Below are 21334 nucleotides of genomic sequence, written 5' to 3' on the forward strand. Positions count from 1 at the left end.
CTAATCCCTGCTCCTGGCAACCACCAATCCATTATCCGTATCTATGAGTTCAGGTTGTTTTTTTTTTTTTTTTTTTAAGATTCCGCGTATAACTGAGACCATACAGTATTTGTCTTTCTCTGACTTATTTCACTTAACATAATGCCTTCAAGGTCCATCCGTGTTGTTGCAAATGGCAGAATTTCTTCCTTTTCTAAGACTGAATGATATGCATATTTCACATCTTTATCCATGCATCTGTTGATGGACAGTTCCATCGTTCCCGTGTCGTGGGAACTGCAGTGAACATGGGGCTGCGGATATATTTCAAGATGGTGATTTGGTTTCCCGGAAATGGGATTGCTGGATCATATGGTAGGCCTATTTTTAATCTTTTGAGGAAACTCCGTACTGTTCTCCATAGTGGCTGCACCAGCTTATGTCCTCACCAACAGTGTAGAAGTGTTGTCTTTTCTCCACTTCTGTAGTTGATGAGTATGATAATCATTACTGCTCTTTTCCATTATTATTATTTTGGTAAAAAACACATCACATAAAATCTACCCTCTTAACAAATTTTGAGGTGTAGAATACAGTATCGTTAACTATATGCACATTACTACTCTTAATGATTCTGAGATTTTAAGCCTCTACATTGACTTTTGAGTCTTCAAAAGAGAATTTAATTTACTTAGTAAATATATGTTTATAATTAGTGTGTGTGTATATATATACTAATTTATATATAATATATATTTATAAAGTATACAACATAATGATTTGATACATATATATTGAAAAATGATCACTTCGTTCATATATATTATATATAAACAATATATAATATAAATATATTAAATATAAAGAATATATATAATATAAATATATACTACATAAACTAGTATACACTATATATATAAACTAGTACATACATCATTAGTGATTGCCTAAACCACATAACAGCTTAAAGTAGCATATTCTGACTGCTGATCTAAATTAAAAGAAAAATAGATACTTACCTACATCAAAAATGCGCCATCTTAAATTAGGTTTTATAACAAAGTAAATGAATTGAGATAAAGAATGGAAATCTGTGGGGTGCCTGAGTGTCTCAGTAGGTTAAGCATCTGCCTATGGCTCAGGTTCTGATTCCAGGGTCCTGCGATCAAGCCCCTTGTTGGGCTTCCTGCTCAGTGAAAAGTCTGGTGACAGCCTGGCCCAGAGGAGTCCTTTGCCCATCTCTGTTTCTCTCATGTAAATAAATAAATAATCTTTTAAAGAAGAAGAAGGAGAAGAGGAAGAGGAGGAAGAAGAAAGTGGAAATCCAGGAGCAAGCAATTTGAGTAAATTTGATCATTTGGTTAGGTTTAATATGCAGGATCATCAATCAGATTGCCTTTTTCCAAGGCCCTATAGGCAAGTGATCTGGAGAAGCTCGCCCTGAATACCATGATTAGAATCTAAAAAGGTAAGATGCGTTTGCCGACCCAGAAACCGAAGAGGTCAGCACTGTGTTGGGGAAGGAGCCAGGAACAAAAAGACTGAAATCACCAAAGAGAAAAACCTCCCTTCCTGCTTTATGAGAGGACCCCATAATTTCAAATTGAGACACTGTAGTAAGTCCACTACACTTGTCCTTACTGCGGGGAGCACAGCAGCTCTCAGACTTCCCAGAGAGCTAACCTTAGCACTGTCTCAAGTCAGCCCATTCATGTCAGACGAATATAAGACCAATACTCTTTGTCTTATGATTTATGCAAATACGTCTGTAAAACACCAACTTAAGGGACCCAGGGTTTCAGTTTCTTTAAGTGCATTTGTTGAATAACTCCATCAGGCCAAGTCTTTTTCCTGTTCGAGGTTTCTTGATTCTCCTAGCAGAATGCACCCATCTAGAGAAACTTGCTCATTTGTCATAATTAATCGTCAACAAAAAACCTGTTGGAATGTCTAATGGGAAAGGGGATTATTTTTAATAAAGATACAAAACACATATGGAGACATAAAAGAAACAGATTGGCTCACAGACAACAGTTAGCCACCTTTTAAAAACTCCAAGGGAAAAACCTCTCTAAGATCAAAATACTACAACCTCGCATTGGGCATCCTCTGTCCACCCCGCCAGATAACAGGGTCTGTAAGCCGCAGAGAAATCGTTACTTTTGTTATAAGATCGTGCTGTGATGTACACAGAGAAGTCTGCACTATCTAAGGGGAAAAAAAAAAAAAACAGAAAATTTGCTGTTAGGGGTTCTTTGTGAGTCTGTTCACACTCAAAATCTTTCCCATGGTAAGAATGCTATGGGACAGAGTACCCAGGATGCGTGTGGACTAGAGGGATCTCCCTGAGTGCATTCACTCCGGGAGCATTTTACGAGGGGTAGAAGGGGGACTCGGTTCTGGGATTGGGCGCAGACGGCCAGTGGGTGGTGTTAAAGTTGATACTGTGCACAAAACCCAGTGCTCTTCAGAAATATAATCTTTGCTTCCCAGAGAGTACGGTATCCTTCTTACATGAATTCACCTCTTAAAAGGTTTCTAATCAGCCTAATTGGAAACTACTTGTAACCCTGAAAAGATTTTGATGTTGGACCTTGACTGAGCATGCATAGCTGGATATGTAATAAAAATAAAGTTTGGTTTCTTGGTGCTAATACTATAAAATAACTACTATAAACAGCATTTCACATTAATAATACAGTTAGGAAGCAAATTATATGATATATGGATGGTATATTTCCAGTTGCATGCTTAAAATATTTATGCATAGAAGAAAAAAAGCAAACTATTCCAGGTGTTATTCTGGGAAGTGGCATTATGGGTGTATTTCTCTCCTTTGTTGTTGGGGTTTTTTTCTGTATTTTGTAAGTGTTTGATAATAAACATGTATTATTTTGAAAGAAGGAAAGTGTTTTAAGATTGGCTCCCAAGAGCTTTAGCGGTTGAAAAACTTGAAATCTAAGATTGGAATCTGTATGTTAAAAGTCTAGGCTACATCAAAAGAAACGAAATCTTGCCATTTGCAACGACGTGAATGGAACTAGAAGGTATCATGCTAAGTGAAATAAGTCAATCAGAGAAAGAAAATTATCATATGCTGTTTCTGATATGAGGAATTTGAGAGGCAGGACTGGAGGTCGTAGGGGGTAGGGAGGGAAAAAATGAAACAAGATGGGATTGGGAGGGAGACAAACCATAAGAGACTCTTAATCTCATGAAACAAACTGAGGGTTGCTGGGGGGTGGGGAGTAGGGATAGGGTGGCTGGGTTATGGACATTGGGGAGGGTATGTGCTATGGTGAGTGCTGTGAATTGTGTAAGACTGATGATTCACAGACCTGTACCCCTGGGGCAAATAATACATTATATGTTAATTAAAAAAAAGTATAGGCTGCAGTGTCTAATATGGCAGCCACTAGTCTCAATTAAATATTTAAAATTATATTTAAATTAGGGCACCTGTATAGCTCAATTAGTTAGTTAAGCATCTGCCTTCTGCTCAGGTCATGATCTGCCCTGGGATCGAGTCCCGCATTGGGTTCCCTGTTAGTGAGGATTCTGCTTCTGCCTCTGCCTCTCTCCTCTGCTCATGGTCTCTCTCTGGCTCTCTCTCAAATAAATAAATAAAATATTTTTTAAAATTACATTTAAATTAATTAAAAGCAAACTAATTTATTAACAGTTTGATTCTTCAGTCACACTAGTCACATGGTAAGTTTCAAAAGCCCCATTATCATCATCACAGAAAGTTCTATTCAACAACCTGGAAGCAGGTTACCAAACTGTGCCCTGAACACTAAAGACAGAAGTGAGCCAGTTTTCAGGGGCACAAGAATGGGCAAGTGTCCCTCGCCATTGACCCTGAGAAACTCCTCATCATCAGTGCCTTTTCTACACCCCACCAGTCTGAGGCAAGATAAGCTCAAAGGCTTTCTCCCCGCAGGTGTTCTGCTAGTTATTGATGGCGCAAGGCCCAGAACTCTGGGCAATCATCTCCTCAGGCAGACCTCCTGCCGACATATCACTAGGACTATATTCTCCAGAAAATTAAAGCTTTGCAAGCAGAAGTTCAGTTCAGCACAATTTCATTTCACAAATATTTGTTGAGCATTTACAATGTGATAGGCACCATAATAAGCCTTGAACACACAAAACCAAGTAAGAGACATATCTCTATCCTCCAAAGGATGCCAAAGGGCTAAGACGGAAGGACACAAAGTAAGGACAGGTCTGTTCTTGGAGAATCTAGAAATGTTCCATGCATCTTAAATAGGTTTGAATAGGGTCTCAACATTTTTGCACACAAATCCACATGCTGGCACTTCTCCAACTTTCTCAATTTTCCTCATCCTCCCGAAGAAAAGCCTAGACTCCATGTTTGAAATGTAGCTGATTCCTGACCTAATATCATTTTGTTCTTAATTTTGTTCTTTTGGTTTAATTTCACGTGGGATAGAGATATTCAACAATGTTAATATGAACTGATTTTCTCATGTTTAAGCCTGTTTTTATATATGTAAAATAAGTTTAAATCTTCAAATGAAATAAAAATATAAAATACTGCTTTGATATTTAGTCATCCATCCCATTTCAGATTATATAAAATCAAATAAAAATTTTGAGTGAATGGTTATTTTTCAAACAGTTGTGTTGGAACTGTTTAAGCACAGGTTAACCACCCGGAACCCTCTGTTCTCATATAAATCATGTTCCTGTGTTTTAACAGATGCGATGCTCTTGGTGGCAGAGCGACTGGAAGGACCATTCAACATTGAGTCTGTCATGGACCCAATAGATGTCAAGATCTCCGAAGCCATTATGAACATGCAGGAAAACAGCATGCAGGTGTCTGCAAAGGTATTTGCATTAGTCATACTTCTACGAATGAGGAAAGCGTAATAATCTAAAAAATGAAGTAGCTAGATACATGGGCTGGAATTATAAATTCTAATACATTGTCGGAGAGCTTTTCCTATTGAGCTACAAATTTGCTACTTCGTTAAAAACGTCCAACAAAATGGCATTGAGAAAGGAAGCAATCTTTTCTTTCTCAGCTACTCAATCATGGAATTTCAGAAAGCCCCAGGTAGATGGACTAATCCGTCACATTTGTGAGCAATTTGGGGGAAATTTTCTTTCTAATATGTTTGAAATTTCTGCACACCCTCAGCCCGTTCTCTCTCTAGGAACCTCTAATTATATCTTCAGCTGTGCAAACCAGGCAAATGTTCTATATGTTCAATCGTAAATAATTAAACATTTTCATTTGCGTTTCTTTTTTAAGACTGTGGCGTAAGCTTCATTAATGAATCTTCAGGGGGGAAAATGCTCCTTTGTATGAAGTCAAGCACACATTAAAAGAAGAAAAGTACATTTTCATAACTCATATGAGACAGGGCTTCTGAGGATGCAGCTGCCAAACACAAAAACCAGTTGCCCCATTTTTATTTGTCCCCCCACTCCGTTAAAGATAAACAGGACCTGCTTTAGGCAAAATTGAGAAGTTTGCAAAGGGTCTCCAGCCTGTTCTTCATCGGCCCTTTTCGCCCACCAGGATGACTGCACAAAGCCCTTATGTTCTTTTTATTGGTCTCCCCTTCATGACGTAGTAACCAAATCTACATCAGCCCTTTAAACCTGATTGTGTGATTGCATTTTAATTGAAAGTCATTCACACAAAAATATGTCAGGCACATATGTGCTTAGCTTGCTTCGATTTTTAAAATCCTTTGTGAAAGAGATTTCAGATATAATCAAAGAGTAGGGGATGTGTGAAGGGAGGAAGGGGAATGACAGGGCAGAAAGGGAGCCATGGAATCAGACTAGGTTCCCTTGGCTGAGTCTGAATCAAACCAGTTTGGGGCTTTTCGGGGTGAACTGGTAGGAAGTTGGATGAGAAAGAATCTGTCCTGGTCCCTTTTTCTCTCCTTGAGAGACGGACAGGCCAAGAGACTTACGGGCCTACCTCTGGGTTTTAATGAGCTTGGGGTAACCCCAAATGACCACCACCCATTGGGGAAAAAGCACTTTTGGGGCTTCCACAAAAAGCTATTTTCTTCCTTTCCTGGGAAGAAAAATAGCAATCATTTATTCCTTTCAAATCTATTGCCTAGACATGGATTCATGTTTTAAGAGGCTGCTATCCTAGCCGTGCTTGAATGACCAGGCACTCAGGTTGCTGATATACAAAACAGCCCTAAAGAAGAGGGCATAAGAAGCACTTGAACAAAAGGTGTTTGTGACCATCACACACTTCTCAGAAGGATCTCCACTGGAGTATGTGCATACGTGTTCAAGTTCTTCTATTAAAAATTCTCTAAGAGGTCAAACGGACTCTCTTTATTACCAGAATGTAGATGAGACATTTTTGTGGAATTTGTCCAACTACATTATAATAGGAGGGTTGTTAATAAGGAATGTGCTCTTAAAAGACACATTTCTTTGTAAGAAATGTCAGAATCAAGAGTAGAAATAATACAGGACATGTAAGGGTGCACTCACATGAGAGGATATTGTATAGCAGGTCATAAAATAACAGGACAAAAAAATGTCGAATGAGCTAGAAACAAACAAACAAAAAGTGTATCTGGTAATCTTGACATAGGACAAAGGGGAGTGAGTTAAGGAAGGAGAGAAAGGAGAGCAGCCAGGCTCTACAGGACAGAGGACTAGGAAGCAGGCTGCAACGTGGAAGAGGGTATGGGGAAGGACCAAAGCCAGCCATGAACATAGTGGAAAGGCAACAGGTGGTTGGAATTTGGATACATTTAGCAGGAAACACCAATAGGATTTGCTGAAAGAATGGGTATGTTCTGCAAGAGGCTTTATTGGGTGGAATTTGGAAATAGGTAGTTTTATTATCCATATAAGCCACATCCATGATATTATACATGAACTAAAGTATAAAATCTACATAATTCCTAAGAACTAGAGGGTTGTATTCCACCCCCCACCCCACCCCACCCCCCTTTTTTTTTGAGTGGGATCCATGCCTAGCCTGGAGCTCAACTCCGGGCTTGAACTCACAACCCTGAGATCAAGACCTGAGTTGAAATCAAGAGTCAGAGGCTTAACCAACTGAGCCACCCAGACACCCCATGTATTTCTCCTTTTTCAAGGGAACCCTCAATCACCCTCGATAAACAGCCTCACTGAATTAGAAGTTCTAGATGTCCACTTCAGCTGGAATATTTGCATAAAGAGGCTTTCTTAAACTCTGATAAGCCTTTGGGTGAGGTAAGAAGCAATTTCCCATTTGAGGGTAGAGGTGGCAGGTGGGCAGACATGATGAGAGTTGGAAAGCCTACAAATTAAAATGACTCTTTATTACAGGACACGATTGGCAACTCCTCCTTGGGAGATCATTTACTTTATTACACCAGTTGCCGTTAGCAGTCATTCCAGAACCTTTTTTGGAAAAGCAACGGTGTTTATAACTGTTAGATCATATGTTGAATGCTTTCTTCAAAAGACTACACTCTGTGATATGTGGTTTATATTACATAATATTCATAACAATATTTGTAAAAAAAAAAACCCACACACAATATTTGTGATGAGCTAGAACCTCCCCCCTTATTTTCTAGATAAGGAAACCAAGGCTTAGAAAGGTTAAGTAATGCACAGGGACCTCATGGTGCATAAAGAATACATAGAGGAGGGTTCTGACAATGGGACCCACGTTGCCCGATCATTGCATTATAACAGCAAGGGTGCCTCTGAAGCCAAGCTCATGCAAGGGTGGAGTTCAGTAACTATTTGCTGAATAGATCAAGTATTAAGAGAAAGCTCAAAGGCTTTCAGTAAAACCTTCATGAGAAGCTGAGGAAACAGGGTGGCAAAGCCAAAGGACTCAAGTTGTCTGCCTTTCTGTCCGATCCCCTTCATAACTATAACAAGTACTTCTCACCATGCTCAATGCTAATGAAATTATTCATCTTGAGCCTCATCAGTTATCGCTTTCCTGAAGTTTTGGTAGCACAAAGCACGAAAGTCTACTTTTCCACCCTCTCTTTATATCGGAAGGCTGAAGATGAACACACCACGTTTTCAGATATGAAATTCCCCTCCTCTAATGCCATAGGTTCTCGTCATATCTGCAAGAGAGGACAGCTCATTTGTTGTACGTAGTCACTGATCAATGATTTAGTGGGATCTACTCTACCGACCAATGAAAAGATCCATTCCCATGAACTATGCTCCTGCTCCAAGCTTGTCTTAGGTCCGTTTTATTATACATTATCAGATCCTTTTTCCTCTCCTATTTAGCCCACAGCTAAACTGTTAGGTTAGGTGTAAGGGACACTGAAATTCCTTCCCCCTCCCAAAAAAAAAACATTGGCTAGGAGTACCTGGCTGGTTCAGTCAGAAGAACATGAGACTCTTGATTTCAGGGTTGTGAGTTGGAGCCCTGTGTTGGGTGTAGAGATCATTTATATCAATAAACTTTAAAAAATATATATATTGGCTATGTCAGGTTGTTTAATCAAGTTATAAAATTTTGGTAACAACATTATGGCACTTATCTCAAACTCTTGGTTTGTGTATTCTTTGTATAACATGATATTATATGTTATATAACATATATCATTATATATGTATATTACACATTTTTAAGGACTGGGAACAAAAGCACATTAAGACTTTGGACAAATAGTAACAATGATGATCATCATGACCACAAATAGTTGAGCACTTACTATATTCATTCAACAAATCCCCTATCATGTATCAGGCATGAGGAATACAGTAGAAGACAAAACAGATCCTCTTCCCCATGTCAGTCTCTTTCTAGATGTTTTATATATTTATTTCAAAGCCCTGCCACAATCTTGTAGAGCATCCATTTCCTGATTTTACGGTAAAGAATGTTAAATTTACAAGAACTGAGTAGCCTGCCTGGGGTCATGCAACTAACAAGGGGCAGACTTGGGATGGCAACTGCAAATGGTTTGATCCAAAGAAAGACTTTCCCAGCATGCCACTGTTTTCTCAATACATTATCTTCCTACATGGTCCATATAAACTTTAGCACCAGAGGACCCAGCCTTCTAAGGGAGGGCTATTGCCTAAAACATACTAGAGGGAATGTTGAGGAGAAACAAGTGCTATTTGTTCAAGTCCCAACCAAGCTTCTTACCTTTGCCAACTTCCCAATCTTCATCACAGACAGGAAAGTGCCCTCGTTAGTTATTCTACCACTTCTATTACCCACCCAAGTTGAAGAACTTTGCAGGTGTGTGTAAATTCTCCAAGGGAAGAGAAAGCAAAGCTTGCAGAGTCTCTGCCTATGAATTTCAGATGTGCTGATAGTCTCCTTCTTATCCTATCAGGGAAGATGAAACTGATCTCTCTTGGTATAATTTAACTGTATTAGGAATAATTTCAAACCTAATCCAGGAAGAGATTGGTTTGTCAGATATAATCTAAATTAAGAAGCAAGCCTTATTAAATTCCAATTGAAACCATCCATTCAATTAATACTTGTTACAGACAAGGGTAGAACCCATTACAGAAGAGTAGGGTGGCCTCCAGGTACTTAATTTTCTCCAGACAATTCTTTCTGAATCTACAGCACAAATGAAGATGAGAAGGAAGGAAGGAAGGAAAGGAGGAAGGATGGAAGGAAAGAAGGAAGGAAGGGAGGGAGGGAGGGAGGAAGGGAAGAAGGAGGGGAGGAAAGAAACCTAAGAGGGTGGAAAAGAATAATGTAGTATTATCTGCCTCTAGCTAGTGGGTCTTAGTTTCCTCACCTGTAAAATGAAGGGTTCTTTGAAATGTGCTTTTCCAGTTCTAAACAGTTAAGAGTGTTGTGAACATTATCTCTTCACTACTGGTTAGGTTTCTTTTTCTAGCATCCAGATATTTTTCTTTTCTCTGGATCTTTTTTCTTTAGAACATTCAGGCATAAGTGATATCTTGAGAATATATATTTTTATTCCAGTAGTGTTTTCTTTACTTTGAGTACCTCGGTTATGCATGCCCTTCTTAAGGCAGGAAGCATATTATTTCTTGAATTGTGGTTATTTGCATCCTTCTCTTCCCCTTCCCATGGTTATAAATTATTTGAGGATAGGAGTTGCATCTTACTTGTGCCTAAACATTCTACAGAGGGCCATGCTAACATGCCATTTTACACATGGAAGCAGCAATATATTTCGCTGAGTTGAACTTGGAACATGAAGGCATAATGCCAGAGACACTTCAACAATAAAGAAAAGAAAATTCCTTAAAATGTACTTGAAGTCGGCCTAGGATTCTTTAAAATAACATAAAGGTTTTAAGATCAGATTTTGACATCAGACAGACCTCGGATCTGGTTTTACTAGTTATGGGACTTGGGGCAAATTATTTGGGTAAACACAATGAACTCACCTGAAAAAAACGAGGATCCTAGTAGTACCTTCTCATAGGGTGATTGAGAGTAAAATGATATTTTCTATGTAAAATGCCTAGCCTGGCATATATCCAATCAAAACTACTCTTACAAGTGAAATATCTTAATTGCTGTTATTGAAAATGTCTACGATGTGTGAATCTTGAAGAACATTGACTGGCTCTTTGGTTTTGCCTCATTGTGATGGTCTGTGAGGTTATCTTTAGCATCTCAGATCCGAAGAGCAGTTGGGTGATATATATGCCTGCCCTTGAAGGTGCTCGTGCTCCGGGTTATTTTCAAGGGCAGTGAGTGACCTTGAAAGGGACACATATTTCTTCATGGCCTGGACGTGGCATGGTGTGACACTGAAGAAGGCTTTGAAGAACAAAGCCTTCAGAAGGAAAGCGGCTTGAGGGAATAGCGGAGTTGGACCGAGACTGTCAGCTACTCACTGGATTCTCTGCCTGGTGGTCTCACTGGTACCAGTGCAGCAAAAGGTTTTAGGGGAATGTCAGTGGTTTCTGCCTATTGTCACATCCATCTCACATTAAGGGAGTAATTGTCTTGCTGCAATGACAAGTGGTTCTGTTCCTTCTGCCTGATTTCTGAGAAAAAAGCAAATGGCCATACTATTTATAAAAGTTCTATTTCAATTTTTTCTTGAGTTTTGTTTTTAAAAGAAAGAGCAAGTTCTCAATGATGCCTCGATTCAGAATACTCAGAATAGTTTCTCTGGTTATTCAGATTTCAAAGTTTATATTCTGCCCGTCAGCTCTTCCTTATACTATTTCACTAAGAAACAGTGACCTCCTTCAAATATCTTTTATTCTTTGATTTCTCCATTTCTATACAGAAAGCTAGAATCTGTTCTATTCCTGTTTGTGACATCACTGGATAACAGAGCCAGATTTTTTTAGATGCTAGATACAAAGAAAAGAAAGGGAAAAAAAGAAACACCTTTTTCTTATAAAGCAAAATGAAGGTTTGAGAAAAGTGCCTACAATGCATTTAGAGGAAATACATCCAAAGCAAACTAGTTTTAACCTTCCTCCCATGTAAAAGGGATTTAAAAAGAAAAAAAAAAATTTTCCCCTCCTTTTGATGATAAAGGGAAATTCCTGATTATCTCTAACCTTTGGAGATTTATCTTAAGATTTTCTTTCACTTTAACTTCAGGGCAAAAGATGAGAAGATTACACTTAATGAAGCCTACTCAAGAATAAGTAATTGAAACTCAATTCAGTTTTTAACATTTAGAATGTTCTTAGAGGAAGATACCCTCTCGTGCACCTGAATATCTTCTTCCAACATCCTCCTGCCTCAACAGGAGAACTTCCTTAGAATCATGCTTCCCAGGGACAGCCATTGGTCGATGGTCGGGTTGGAGGAGTTCAGTCACCCAGCCCCACAAATGCACAGTTAAATCCAGCTCCGAGTGCTTCCTTCTGCCCAGGGAGATGCCATCTTGCTGGATCCAGAGGGCCAGCCAGCCTACATTGAAATGTATGGAGGAGCTACCTTTGTGTCTACAGCAGCCCATTCTGCCAGCAAGTTTTGAAGTATATGGCTGTCAGTCTTCTTCTGACCCATTTTGCATATCTCTTCCATTTCACTTCATTATCCCAGAATAGATCCTAAAACACCAGCCAAGTAGCTTAGCTGCCTTACAGAGTGAAAATCAATCATTTCCTTATTAATACATATAACCTGTTGGCTAGACAATATGTCTTTAAAACATGTGGCTCTTGGGGCTGGGTGACAAAAAGAGCTCTTGTGCAGAGAAGTGTGGGACCTCCTCGGACACAGCATTCTGATTTCATTGTGGTGACAGGAGTAGCTTTCATCCCAAATCTCTCGTAGCCCAGACCACTGCCCTGATCACACCTATTTATCCCACAGCCTGCCACACACCTCCAACCACCACCTCCAATAACCCTGTCGAAAACTGCCCTCCTGTCCTCCCCCAAATGTCACTGTCCCAGAGCAGCCCCCTCTGCCGCGCCCGCTCCTAGCCAGAAGCCCAGCTGACTTCTGAATTTCCCTTTCTCCTTCCCCCTCAAGGTTGATCCATGACGGACCCCAGTAAACACTCATTCTCAATCTCTTTTGATCCGGCCCCATCAGCAACCCTAAATTTATCATCTCCCGCATGGATTAGAGCCTCCTAATTAATTCCCTGCCCTTGGTTCTACCACACTCTGTTCCACCCTCTACACTGTAACCAGAGGGATTGCTCAGAATGCAAAGATGTTCCCATTACTCCCCTGCTTACCATCTTTCCATGGTTCCCTGTTATCATGAGACGAGAGCCCAGACATAGTCCCTGCATAGTGCTGTCCTCAGCCTGCCACCCTGCTCTAGGCCACCCTCCCCACTCTCCATACCTGGGATTATGAAAGCAAACATTTCTCGAGCACTGATGATCTGCCGAGCACCATACTAGATGTTGTGGAGGTATAGCGACTAAGACCAACAGAGCCTGAGTCCTACTAGATGTTTTCATGTAAGAGGTAAGAGAACCAACCTCTGTATGTCCCAGACATACAAGACAGCCTTGGCTCCGGAGCTCAGAAGAACATTTTCTATCACCTCCATGCTTTCACCCAGGCTGTTTCCTCATCCTGGAACATCCTGCCATCTTCACGCCCAACACGCAATAGACACCGTTTGCCAGGTGCTATTTCTTCACTTCCTGGGCAAGATTCAGTGGTATCCTGGTGAGTCCTTGCACAACCAGCTCTCGATGTAGTGAACATGCTAATGGGCCATATTTGCCAATTTCTGTTCTGTAAATATTCCCACCGTGGTGACTTCAAGCTACCGACATGATTTCACTGAAATCATGTATAGCGTGCCACAATAGAAGGTTTTCCCCCTGATGGATATAATTGGCATAAATCACCTCAAGATCATAGATAAGAGTAAATAATTGGGAAGTAATGAGTTTTGAGTATATATTACCTTTGTTTTCAGTATAATGTGTACAATTTTAAGTTCATATATTATAACTTTTAGTAATCACTGTTCAATGACTGGCTTGCAGAATTCCTGACAATTTAACAGGTGGTCTTGGGAGCCCATAAGAACCTGTTTCAGCACACCACTGCTATGCTAGGAAGCCTTCTCTGACTTTCTTGTCTGGTTAGTTGCCCCTCATGGGTGTTCCCGTCGCATTTATCACAATACAATTGCCAGGCTTCTTGTCAGAACCTTCATGAAAGCAGGGACATGTCCAGTTGGCATCTCCTCAGCACCTGTGTCTGCCCATAATAACACTCGATGAATATTGGTAGAATGTTGGGTTGAATGAATGATACAGAGCCAGGCTGATGAAATTGACACATTCATGTAAATTCAGCAAAATGATCTTAAAGAATTGCTTTAAACTCATAAACAAAGAGCATATGAAGTGATAATTTAGCCAGACCAAGAAGGTTAAGATTTCTTTCCTACCACATTCAAAATATGCTTTGTTCAGTTTTCTGTAATTCCTCCCTACTCACCACTGGGGAGAAAATATCAAGATGTTCTGCTGTTTAAGGAAAGCAAATCCTTCAAGGAAAAAAAAATCATCTTCTCAACCAGTGGAACGAATTTGCTTTTATTGAAGAAACAATTTTAAGATGTATGCAAAACATTTCACAGATACTCTGGAACCAAGCTGCATAGGCATCAGGAGTAAATATTTAAAACCTTAAAACTGACATGGTAGCTGGCTTTTGAAAATTGGAGCTGGTGAAAAGCAACCAGAGCTGAAACTGATGACTTGACTTGATTCAGTATAACCCAGAATTCTCTTCACGGAGCCCTGAGCCCATCCAGGGACCCACGTGGAATTTGCCAGACGACTTGGCTAAGGGACCGTTGTGATCAGTCCTTAAGAAAAGAAAACCGTGAGTCAGGGAGTGAAGAAAAAGAGAGGAAGAGAGATAGGAAGAGAAGAGAGAAGGAGAGGAGGAGGAAAGAACACAAGAGAAGAGCAGGTTGATCTGAGACTTTAGGATGAAAATCTGTTTTTTTTTTTTTAAATGTCAACCCTTAAAGAAAATTGGCAAACTAACAAAACCAAATAAAAATAAAGACTCAATATTTAAAATGTTAACATAATCAGTGTAATAATTTTATATTTAAAGAAAGAAGTCATTATTAAAATGTTCCAAGTTTATATTCAGGAAAATTCTTCTTGGGATATTAGCAGAATGCTATTAGGAGCCAGAAAAAAAAAAATGTGTAAAATGAGGCTCTAGGGTACCACTTTAAACTTAAATCATGTTGATGATGTGGATTTTCTTGCTATTACTTTTAATGAAATGGGGTTTAAGAAATATTTTAAGTTATTCACATCTATTTACTAGTGATATGTAGACATCTCCTGCACAACCATTTCGGTCTACATGTTTCACTTCCTCTCTAAGAAAAGGTTGCCAGCTCTAGGGACCCGGGGGACAGGGACACATTTAGTACAACCACAGCCATGGGCAGGTGGTGCTCCTCACCATTTTCACAGGGTGGAGAAATTAGGAAGAGGAGCTTTGCAAACAGCCCGAGTTGTCTTCCCCTTTGCTGCAAACAACAGCCATTGCTTGCGATGGGAGGCTTTGCAAACAGCCCGAGTTGTCTTCCCCTTTGCTGCAAACAACAGCCATTGCTTGCAATGGGAGGCTTTGCAAACAGCCCGAGTTGTCTTCCCCTTTGCTGCAAACAACAGCCATTGCTTGCGATGGGAGGCTTTGCAAACAGCCCGAGTTGTTGTCAAGCAACAGCCATTGCTTGAGTTGTGACCTCTAGTACCCATAACTCTACTGTCTACCAGCCATCAGAGAACCAAGTTTGACTATTTTATACACAGGATCCTTGGCTCTCTAATTGACTTTTCAGGCACAGTGGGTAGCTGTAACCAAATGATCAAGAAGCAGGATTTTTTGGATCTATTTATCAGTTTAAACAAAGTTGTTGATTTCGTTTTTCTGTAAGTTGGCACAGTAAGCGGAGTAAGGGAAATATCAAATGAGTTTTTATGCAGATGGATGATTCATTGTTTTTTCTGAAGCCTGAGGAAGAAATGTTAAATAGATTTTGAAGAGGTAATTGATTCTTTGCAATAGAGTACATAAAACACGCAGTACAGTGTCTGGCCCATTGTGGACATTGAATAAGTGTTAAGTTCTCTTTTCTTTCTGATCCTGTCTTACCCAAACCTGTCTGCTAATTGCCTTCCATAAATGTTTGCAAAAGGGTAAAATTATAACTGAAATTTCATTTATCCATAATCTTTCACTCCCTATTTTTTTTAAAGCACATACTATATGCTAGGAACTCTTACAGATTCTGAGATTCAGCAATAGCCGTGAACAAAATGTAAAAGACCCAATTCTTCATAAAAAATGATTCATGCATCAGTCTGTTTCATCCATAGATCTGATTTGTTATTCGTTACTGTGCTATTTAATTACAGATTATATCAGTTAAGATTATACATTTCTATACCTCAATTTTTTTTTCAGTGTCTTTTCAAAGCATCGTATCATTTTATCTTCCCAGCATCCTTGAGGATTGGGAAGAACATGTTACCCAAAGGTCACACAGGTATAAGGAGAAGGTCTGAAGGTGGTATACCAGGCTTTTAGAGTCCTGCCCATGACCTTTTTCTTATGCCACAGCTGTCTCTCATGCAAACAATGGCCAAAATAGAGAGAGAGCTGATGCAGATATGATCGCTTCTGTTTCCTTGGGAACGAACGGGATAGATTTGAATTCCCCAAGCGGTCATCTTACAGATAGTTCACTCATTAACACTGTAATATAAATTAGAATCTAATAAGTAAATAAAACATGACTTACTCTCAAAATATCAGGTCCAATTAAATCTAGGTAGCATTCACTGCCACCCATATTAATATAAAAGATGAGAGCTCTGTTTGCAAATTTCAGAATGATATATGGGAACAGCAACATCCCGCCACAATAGGAACCCACTGGGTAGAAAGTGAAAGGATAGAATTTTTTTTTTTTTTTAAATACTGGAGCCGAGACGGAATTGATCTGCTGCCGCTGCTTATCAGCTTGCCAGAATGACTTTTGTGAATGTTTAATCAACACGCAGAAGACAAAGAGACGTAGGCATGAAGCTATGGGGGCTTGCGAAAAAGTGCACACCGTGTTGTTTTAAGGGAAGTATGTTAAGATGCTGAGATGTTCTTAAAGGAAAATGTCTTATATTGAAAAACCTAAGACACAGCGCTCAAACCTGTTATCACCACACGTTCCTCTCTTTCTCGCCTCTCTGGAACAATAAAATGTCTCTCCTTTCAGAACTTTGTATCTTTAATGTCAGCTTCTCTAATCTCAAAATGCCAGCACACTTCTGAGACATTTTAGTAATCCTCTTGAGAGAATTCACGAGACAGATATCTTCCCCAAACCCACAGGTTTTGCAAACCCACTAAGCGGGAAGGATAACTCCGTAGTGCATTTGCGGCATCCGTCTACAGTGCAACGGCCAAATACTTGGCCAGATTACAGTGAGCGCCCCCCCCCCTTATCCGTGGTCTCAGTTATCTGCGATCAGCCGGGGTCCGAAAGCAGATGATCTTCCCTCTGACATACCTTCCTTTATCAGAAGGTCGCCAGTGGTCTAATGCCCATGTCACAATGCCTACGTCACTCACCTCACTTCATCTCGTGTACGTTTTTACCACCTCACCTCGTCACAAGAACACGAGTGAGCACGGTAATAAGCTATTTTGAGAGAGAGGGAGTCCACGTTCACATAACTTGTAGTATGGTATTTAGTTATGATCGTTCCATTTTATTGTCTGCTATGGTTGTTTATCTCTTGCTGTGCCTAATTTATAAATCAAACTTCATCCCAAGTATGTATGTAGAGGGAAAAAATCATATATATAGGGCTTGGTACTGTTTACGGTTGCAGGTATCCACTGAGGGTCTTGGAACATATTCCCTGTGAATAAAGGGGACCACTGCAACTAGTTATCTCTTACAACATCCCTTGGAGGAATATAGGTAGAAGATAATACTGATCCTATTTCTTCAAGGAATAAAGCTAATGATATGTTCCTACAATGAGGCGGCTCGCCTGCAACTGTGTTCTCCAGAAACTTCTGTTCTGTTGTAAAGAAAAGACCTTTAGTGTCTTAAAAATCGTATTTCTTCTCTAGAATTAAAAGTGGTGAAGGGCACAAGCACTGTTGGTGGGAATATAAATTGGGGCGGCCGCTACAGACAGTGCAGAGGTTTCTTAAAAAATTAAAAATCGAACTACCATGCCATCTAGGAATTTCACTTCTGGATATTTATCCAAAGAAAACAAAAATGCTAATTTGAAAATATGTATGTACCCATATGTTTATTGCAGCACGATAGCTAAGATATGGAAGCAACCTAACTATTCATCAATAGATGAATGGATAAAGAAAATGTGTATATATATATATACACATATATAATATAAATATAACATATATTATATATCATATATTATAATATAATACATAAATATAACTTTATTATATTATACTTATATATATTTATATATTATATTTATATATATTTATACATATTATATATATTATATAAATATATATGAATATAAATATAAAAATAAATTTATATATATAAAAATATTACTCAGCTATTGAAAAAAATGAGATCTTGCATTTTCCATAACAGGGAGGGACCTAGAGGGATTATGCTAAGTGAAATACATCAGACAGAGAAAAACAAATACCAAATGATTTCACTCATATGTGCAATCTAGAAAACAAAACAAACAAAACAGAACAGAGACAGACTAATAGATAACAGAGACCAAGCATAGTTGCCAGAAGGAAAGGGGGTGTAACAGGTGGATGGGATTAAGATGGACAGATGCCCAGTTATTTTTAAAAAAAAAAAGTCACAGGGATATAGAGTACAGCATAGGGAATATAGTCAATAATATTGTAATCATTTTCTATAGTGACAGATGGTAACTAGACTATCGAGGTGATCATTTTGCAGTGGGTAAGAACATAGGATCACTATGCTGTACACCTGAAACTAATATAATAACATACGTCAAATATAATTCAACTTTAAAAAATTGTTTTATGTAAAAAAAAAAGAGAGAGAGAAAGAACATAGTGAACGGTAGAATGGATTCACAAACTCCTCTAAGTCAATGTGTCTGAATGTGAACCACTTCCCTTGGTCAGGTAGAGCAGACTTCACAGAGCAGCCCACGGTGTGTTCCCTGGGACCCCATCCAGGGAGAACCTCCCAACCCTCTGGGGAGCCTGTGGCCAAACTAGGAGTTACTGCAAAGGACCTCCCTTTTGATAAGTCTGAACACACATTCATATGACCAAGTCCCGCCAAAATACCTAACTTCACTTGGACGCGTGGCATTTATTGCTCATGTAACAACCATTAACAACCCTTGGAAACATTATTTTGTGGAAAACATTGAAGAAACATCAGCCCAGATGTTTTTTCCCCTCAAATGTCCTAACTCAGAAAACAAAACCTCTAGAAAGAAAACAGTTGTAGAATAACGTTAAGTAGCTAATTATTGTCAAGCCCTTACTTTTCCAGATGCTGGTTTCTGTTTTCCTGCCTTACGTACTGCATTTTATCATCACAGTGTGGGGAATAATATTAGTATCCCATTTGACAGAGGAGGAAACTGAGGTTCAGGGAGGATCTGATTGTTGGCATGGCACTGGGCTGTCCTCAGCCGCACCTGCACTCATCCACATACTTGCCCTGGGCTTTAAATACCCTCTGAGGCTAGTGTCCCAGACCTACATCTCCAGCCCTGACCACCCCTCAGAACAGAATCTTGATCTACTGATTCTCATGGAAACTAATCTCATTTAAACCTCTCACTTAAATGACCCACATTATCCCTCATCTGTTTCTTCCCTTATTCAAAACACAATATATTTGGGTGCTCTAAACCACCAGGAAAAAGGCTTATTGGTCTTTTAGAGTAAGCCACAGAGCTTTGTCTTGACAATACTGCGGCTACAGTAAGCTCAGAAAATAGTCGGAGACGATCCGAATGTCCTGCGTAAGAATTCCTTTCATCATCCATTCCATGAACCCCAGGTTGGATTTATTTTTTTAAAGATTTTATTTATTAACTTGAGAGAGAGAGAGAGAGAGAGCATGAGGGGGAGAGGGTCAGAGGGAGAAGCAGACTCCCTGCTGAGCAGGAAGACGGACACGGGACTCGATCCCAGGACTCCAGGATCATGACCTGAGCTGAAGGCTGTCGCTTAACCAACTGAGCCACCCAGGCGCCCAAACCCCAGGTTTTAAAAACATGTTGTCTAACTAACAGATTGCACGTGTGATACATGAAGGCGTTGCTTTTCAGTTTGTGACTCATCTAAGTAATAAGATGGATAGAGGGGATAGAGGCTGCTTACGGTACAGTCTCTGCCCTGAGAATCAGACAAGGGCTGCTCATCCTTCCTGAGCATGTGGGTGCGCCCGTCTCCTTGCCAGCTCTTCCATTCAGATCCTATAAAGTTCTGAAAACCAACTCTTGACCCCTTGGCGTGCCCCTTCCACAGAGAAGGGTCTCCTTACGACGTGCCTTTTTGCCTAAGGGTGAACTAGAATCTGTTGAGGGACCTTCAGGGTTCATATCCTGACATATGACAGATTTTTCCAGAGGTCTCCCGCTGATTCTGAGGTGAGGTGCCCTTTCCATCATGATTACAAGGCAGTGTTTTCTTCCTTTTGGATCATACTCTCGGCAATGTCTGCACTGAAGCCACCTTAAAAATCCAAACCTGATTTAAATAACAAAAGGCTCCTAGGCTATTTTGACTTAACTCATGTTCTGTATAATTAACACTCTCAGAAAAAAAAAAAAAAATCAAACACGTGGTAAGGTTTTCCTGTTATGATGAGTTATCTCCCCTGGGCCCTAATATTCTATCAGGGCATTTCTTGTTCCTTTGAATTAATTTAAACCTGTGAGCCAGATTTTTCCCAAAGGGCAAATTAAGAAGGTCTGTTAACTCTTTCAGTGCCCTGACTTCAAGAAATCCCCAGCAAGGCCATTAGCATTGTTTTGCCTTAGGCTTTCCACTTTCTAAAAGTCAGCTGTCATATCTGGAGCAAGCCCCAATAGCACACTCAACAAAACCCTGGAGCTCTGGAAATGTTAATGTCCTCGATCAGCAGTGACCTTGCCACTGGGAAGTGATTTAGGCACTAGGGAGAAAAGGGCCCACTATCTTTATCACGCTGGTTTACACCATCAGCTTCAGAAATTGTGTGAGAGAAGAATAATCAATAGTGTGTTAAGACCGATCTCGAAGTATGCCAAGACAAAGTGCTCCTGCTCCCTGAAATGCTGAGTTGAAGGAGAACTTTTGAATACGACCGTAGAGAAATTAGCTGGAGTGGTAACACCGAATGGATTGTGTCTCGAGATGGAATTTGTCATTGGGAATGGCACTCGGAGAGCTCTCTGTGTATTTCAGTGGAATCCCATAATATGCCTGATGAAAAATGCTTATTTTAGAGTAAAGCAGATTTAAATAACAAAACTGAAAGGCATGCATGCATTCTAAACACACACATGCAGGTTAAGAATGAGCGGACGCAGGGTGTGTGGTTGGCCCAGTGGGTTCAGCTCAGGTCATGATCCCAAGGTCTTGGGATTGAAGCCCACATCGGGCTCCTTGCTCAGTGGGAAGCCAGCTTTTCCCTTTGTCTGCTTGCGCTCGCTCTCTCTCTCTCCCTCTGTCAAATAAATAAATAAAATCTTTAAAAAAAAAAAAAAAAAGAATTAGCTAACACAAATAGTTCCAGAAAGCTAACCGAAATAAGTAGCAAAGAGTAGAATCACCGCCTCCTGTAGAAAAATGGAGGAGACGTCTAGTTCAACTTCATCAAAAGTTCCTGAAAATGTGACTAGAGTTTTTGTCCTTTTAGTAAAGGTACTATCTCTTGATAACC

The 21334-nt window shown here is 39.8% G+C and overlaps 1 protein-coding gene across 1 annotated transcript in view; it reads left to right on the forward strand.

Annotated features, from left to right (window-relative positions):
• The window catches only part of GPC6 (glypican 6), a 1108998-nt gene that overhangs the window by 995607 nt on the left and 92057 nt on the right, over positions 1-21334 (forward strand). The window contains exon 5 of the mRNA XM_047720233.1: positions 4706-4836. Coding sequence (XP_047576189.1) covers positions 4706-4836 — 131 coding nt within the window. The remainder of the gene's footprint in view (positions 1-4705; positions 4837-21334) is intronic.

The sequence above is a fragment of the Lutra lutra genome, chromosome 3 (genome assembly GCF_902655055.1).
Source record: "Lutra lutra chromosome 3, mLutLut1.2, whole genome shotgun sequence".
In the NCBI taxonomy this organism is placed as follows: Eukaryota; Metazoa; Chordata; class Mammalia; order Carnivora; family Mustelidae; genus Lutra; species Lutra lutra.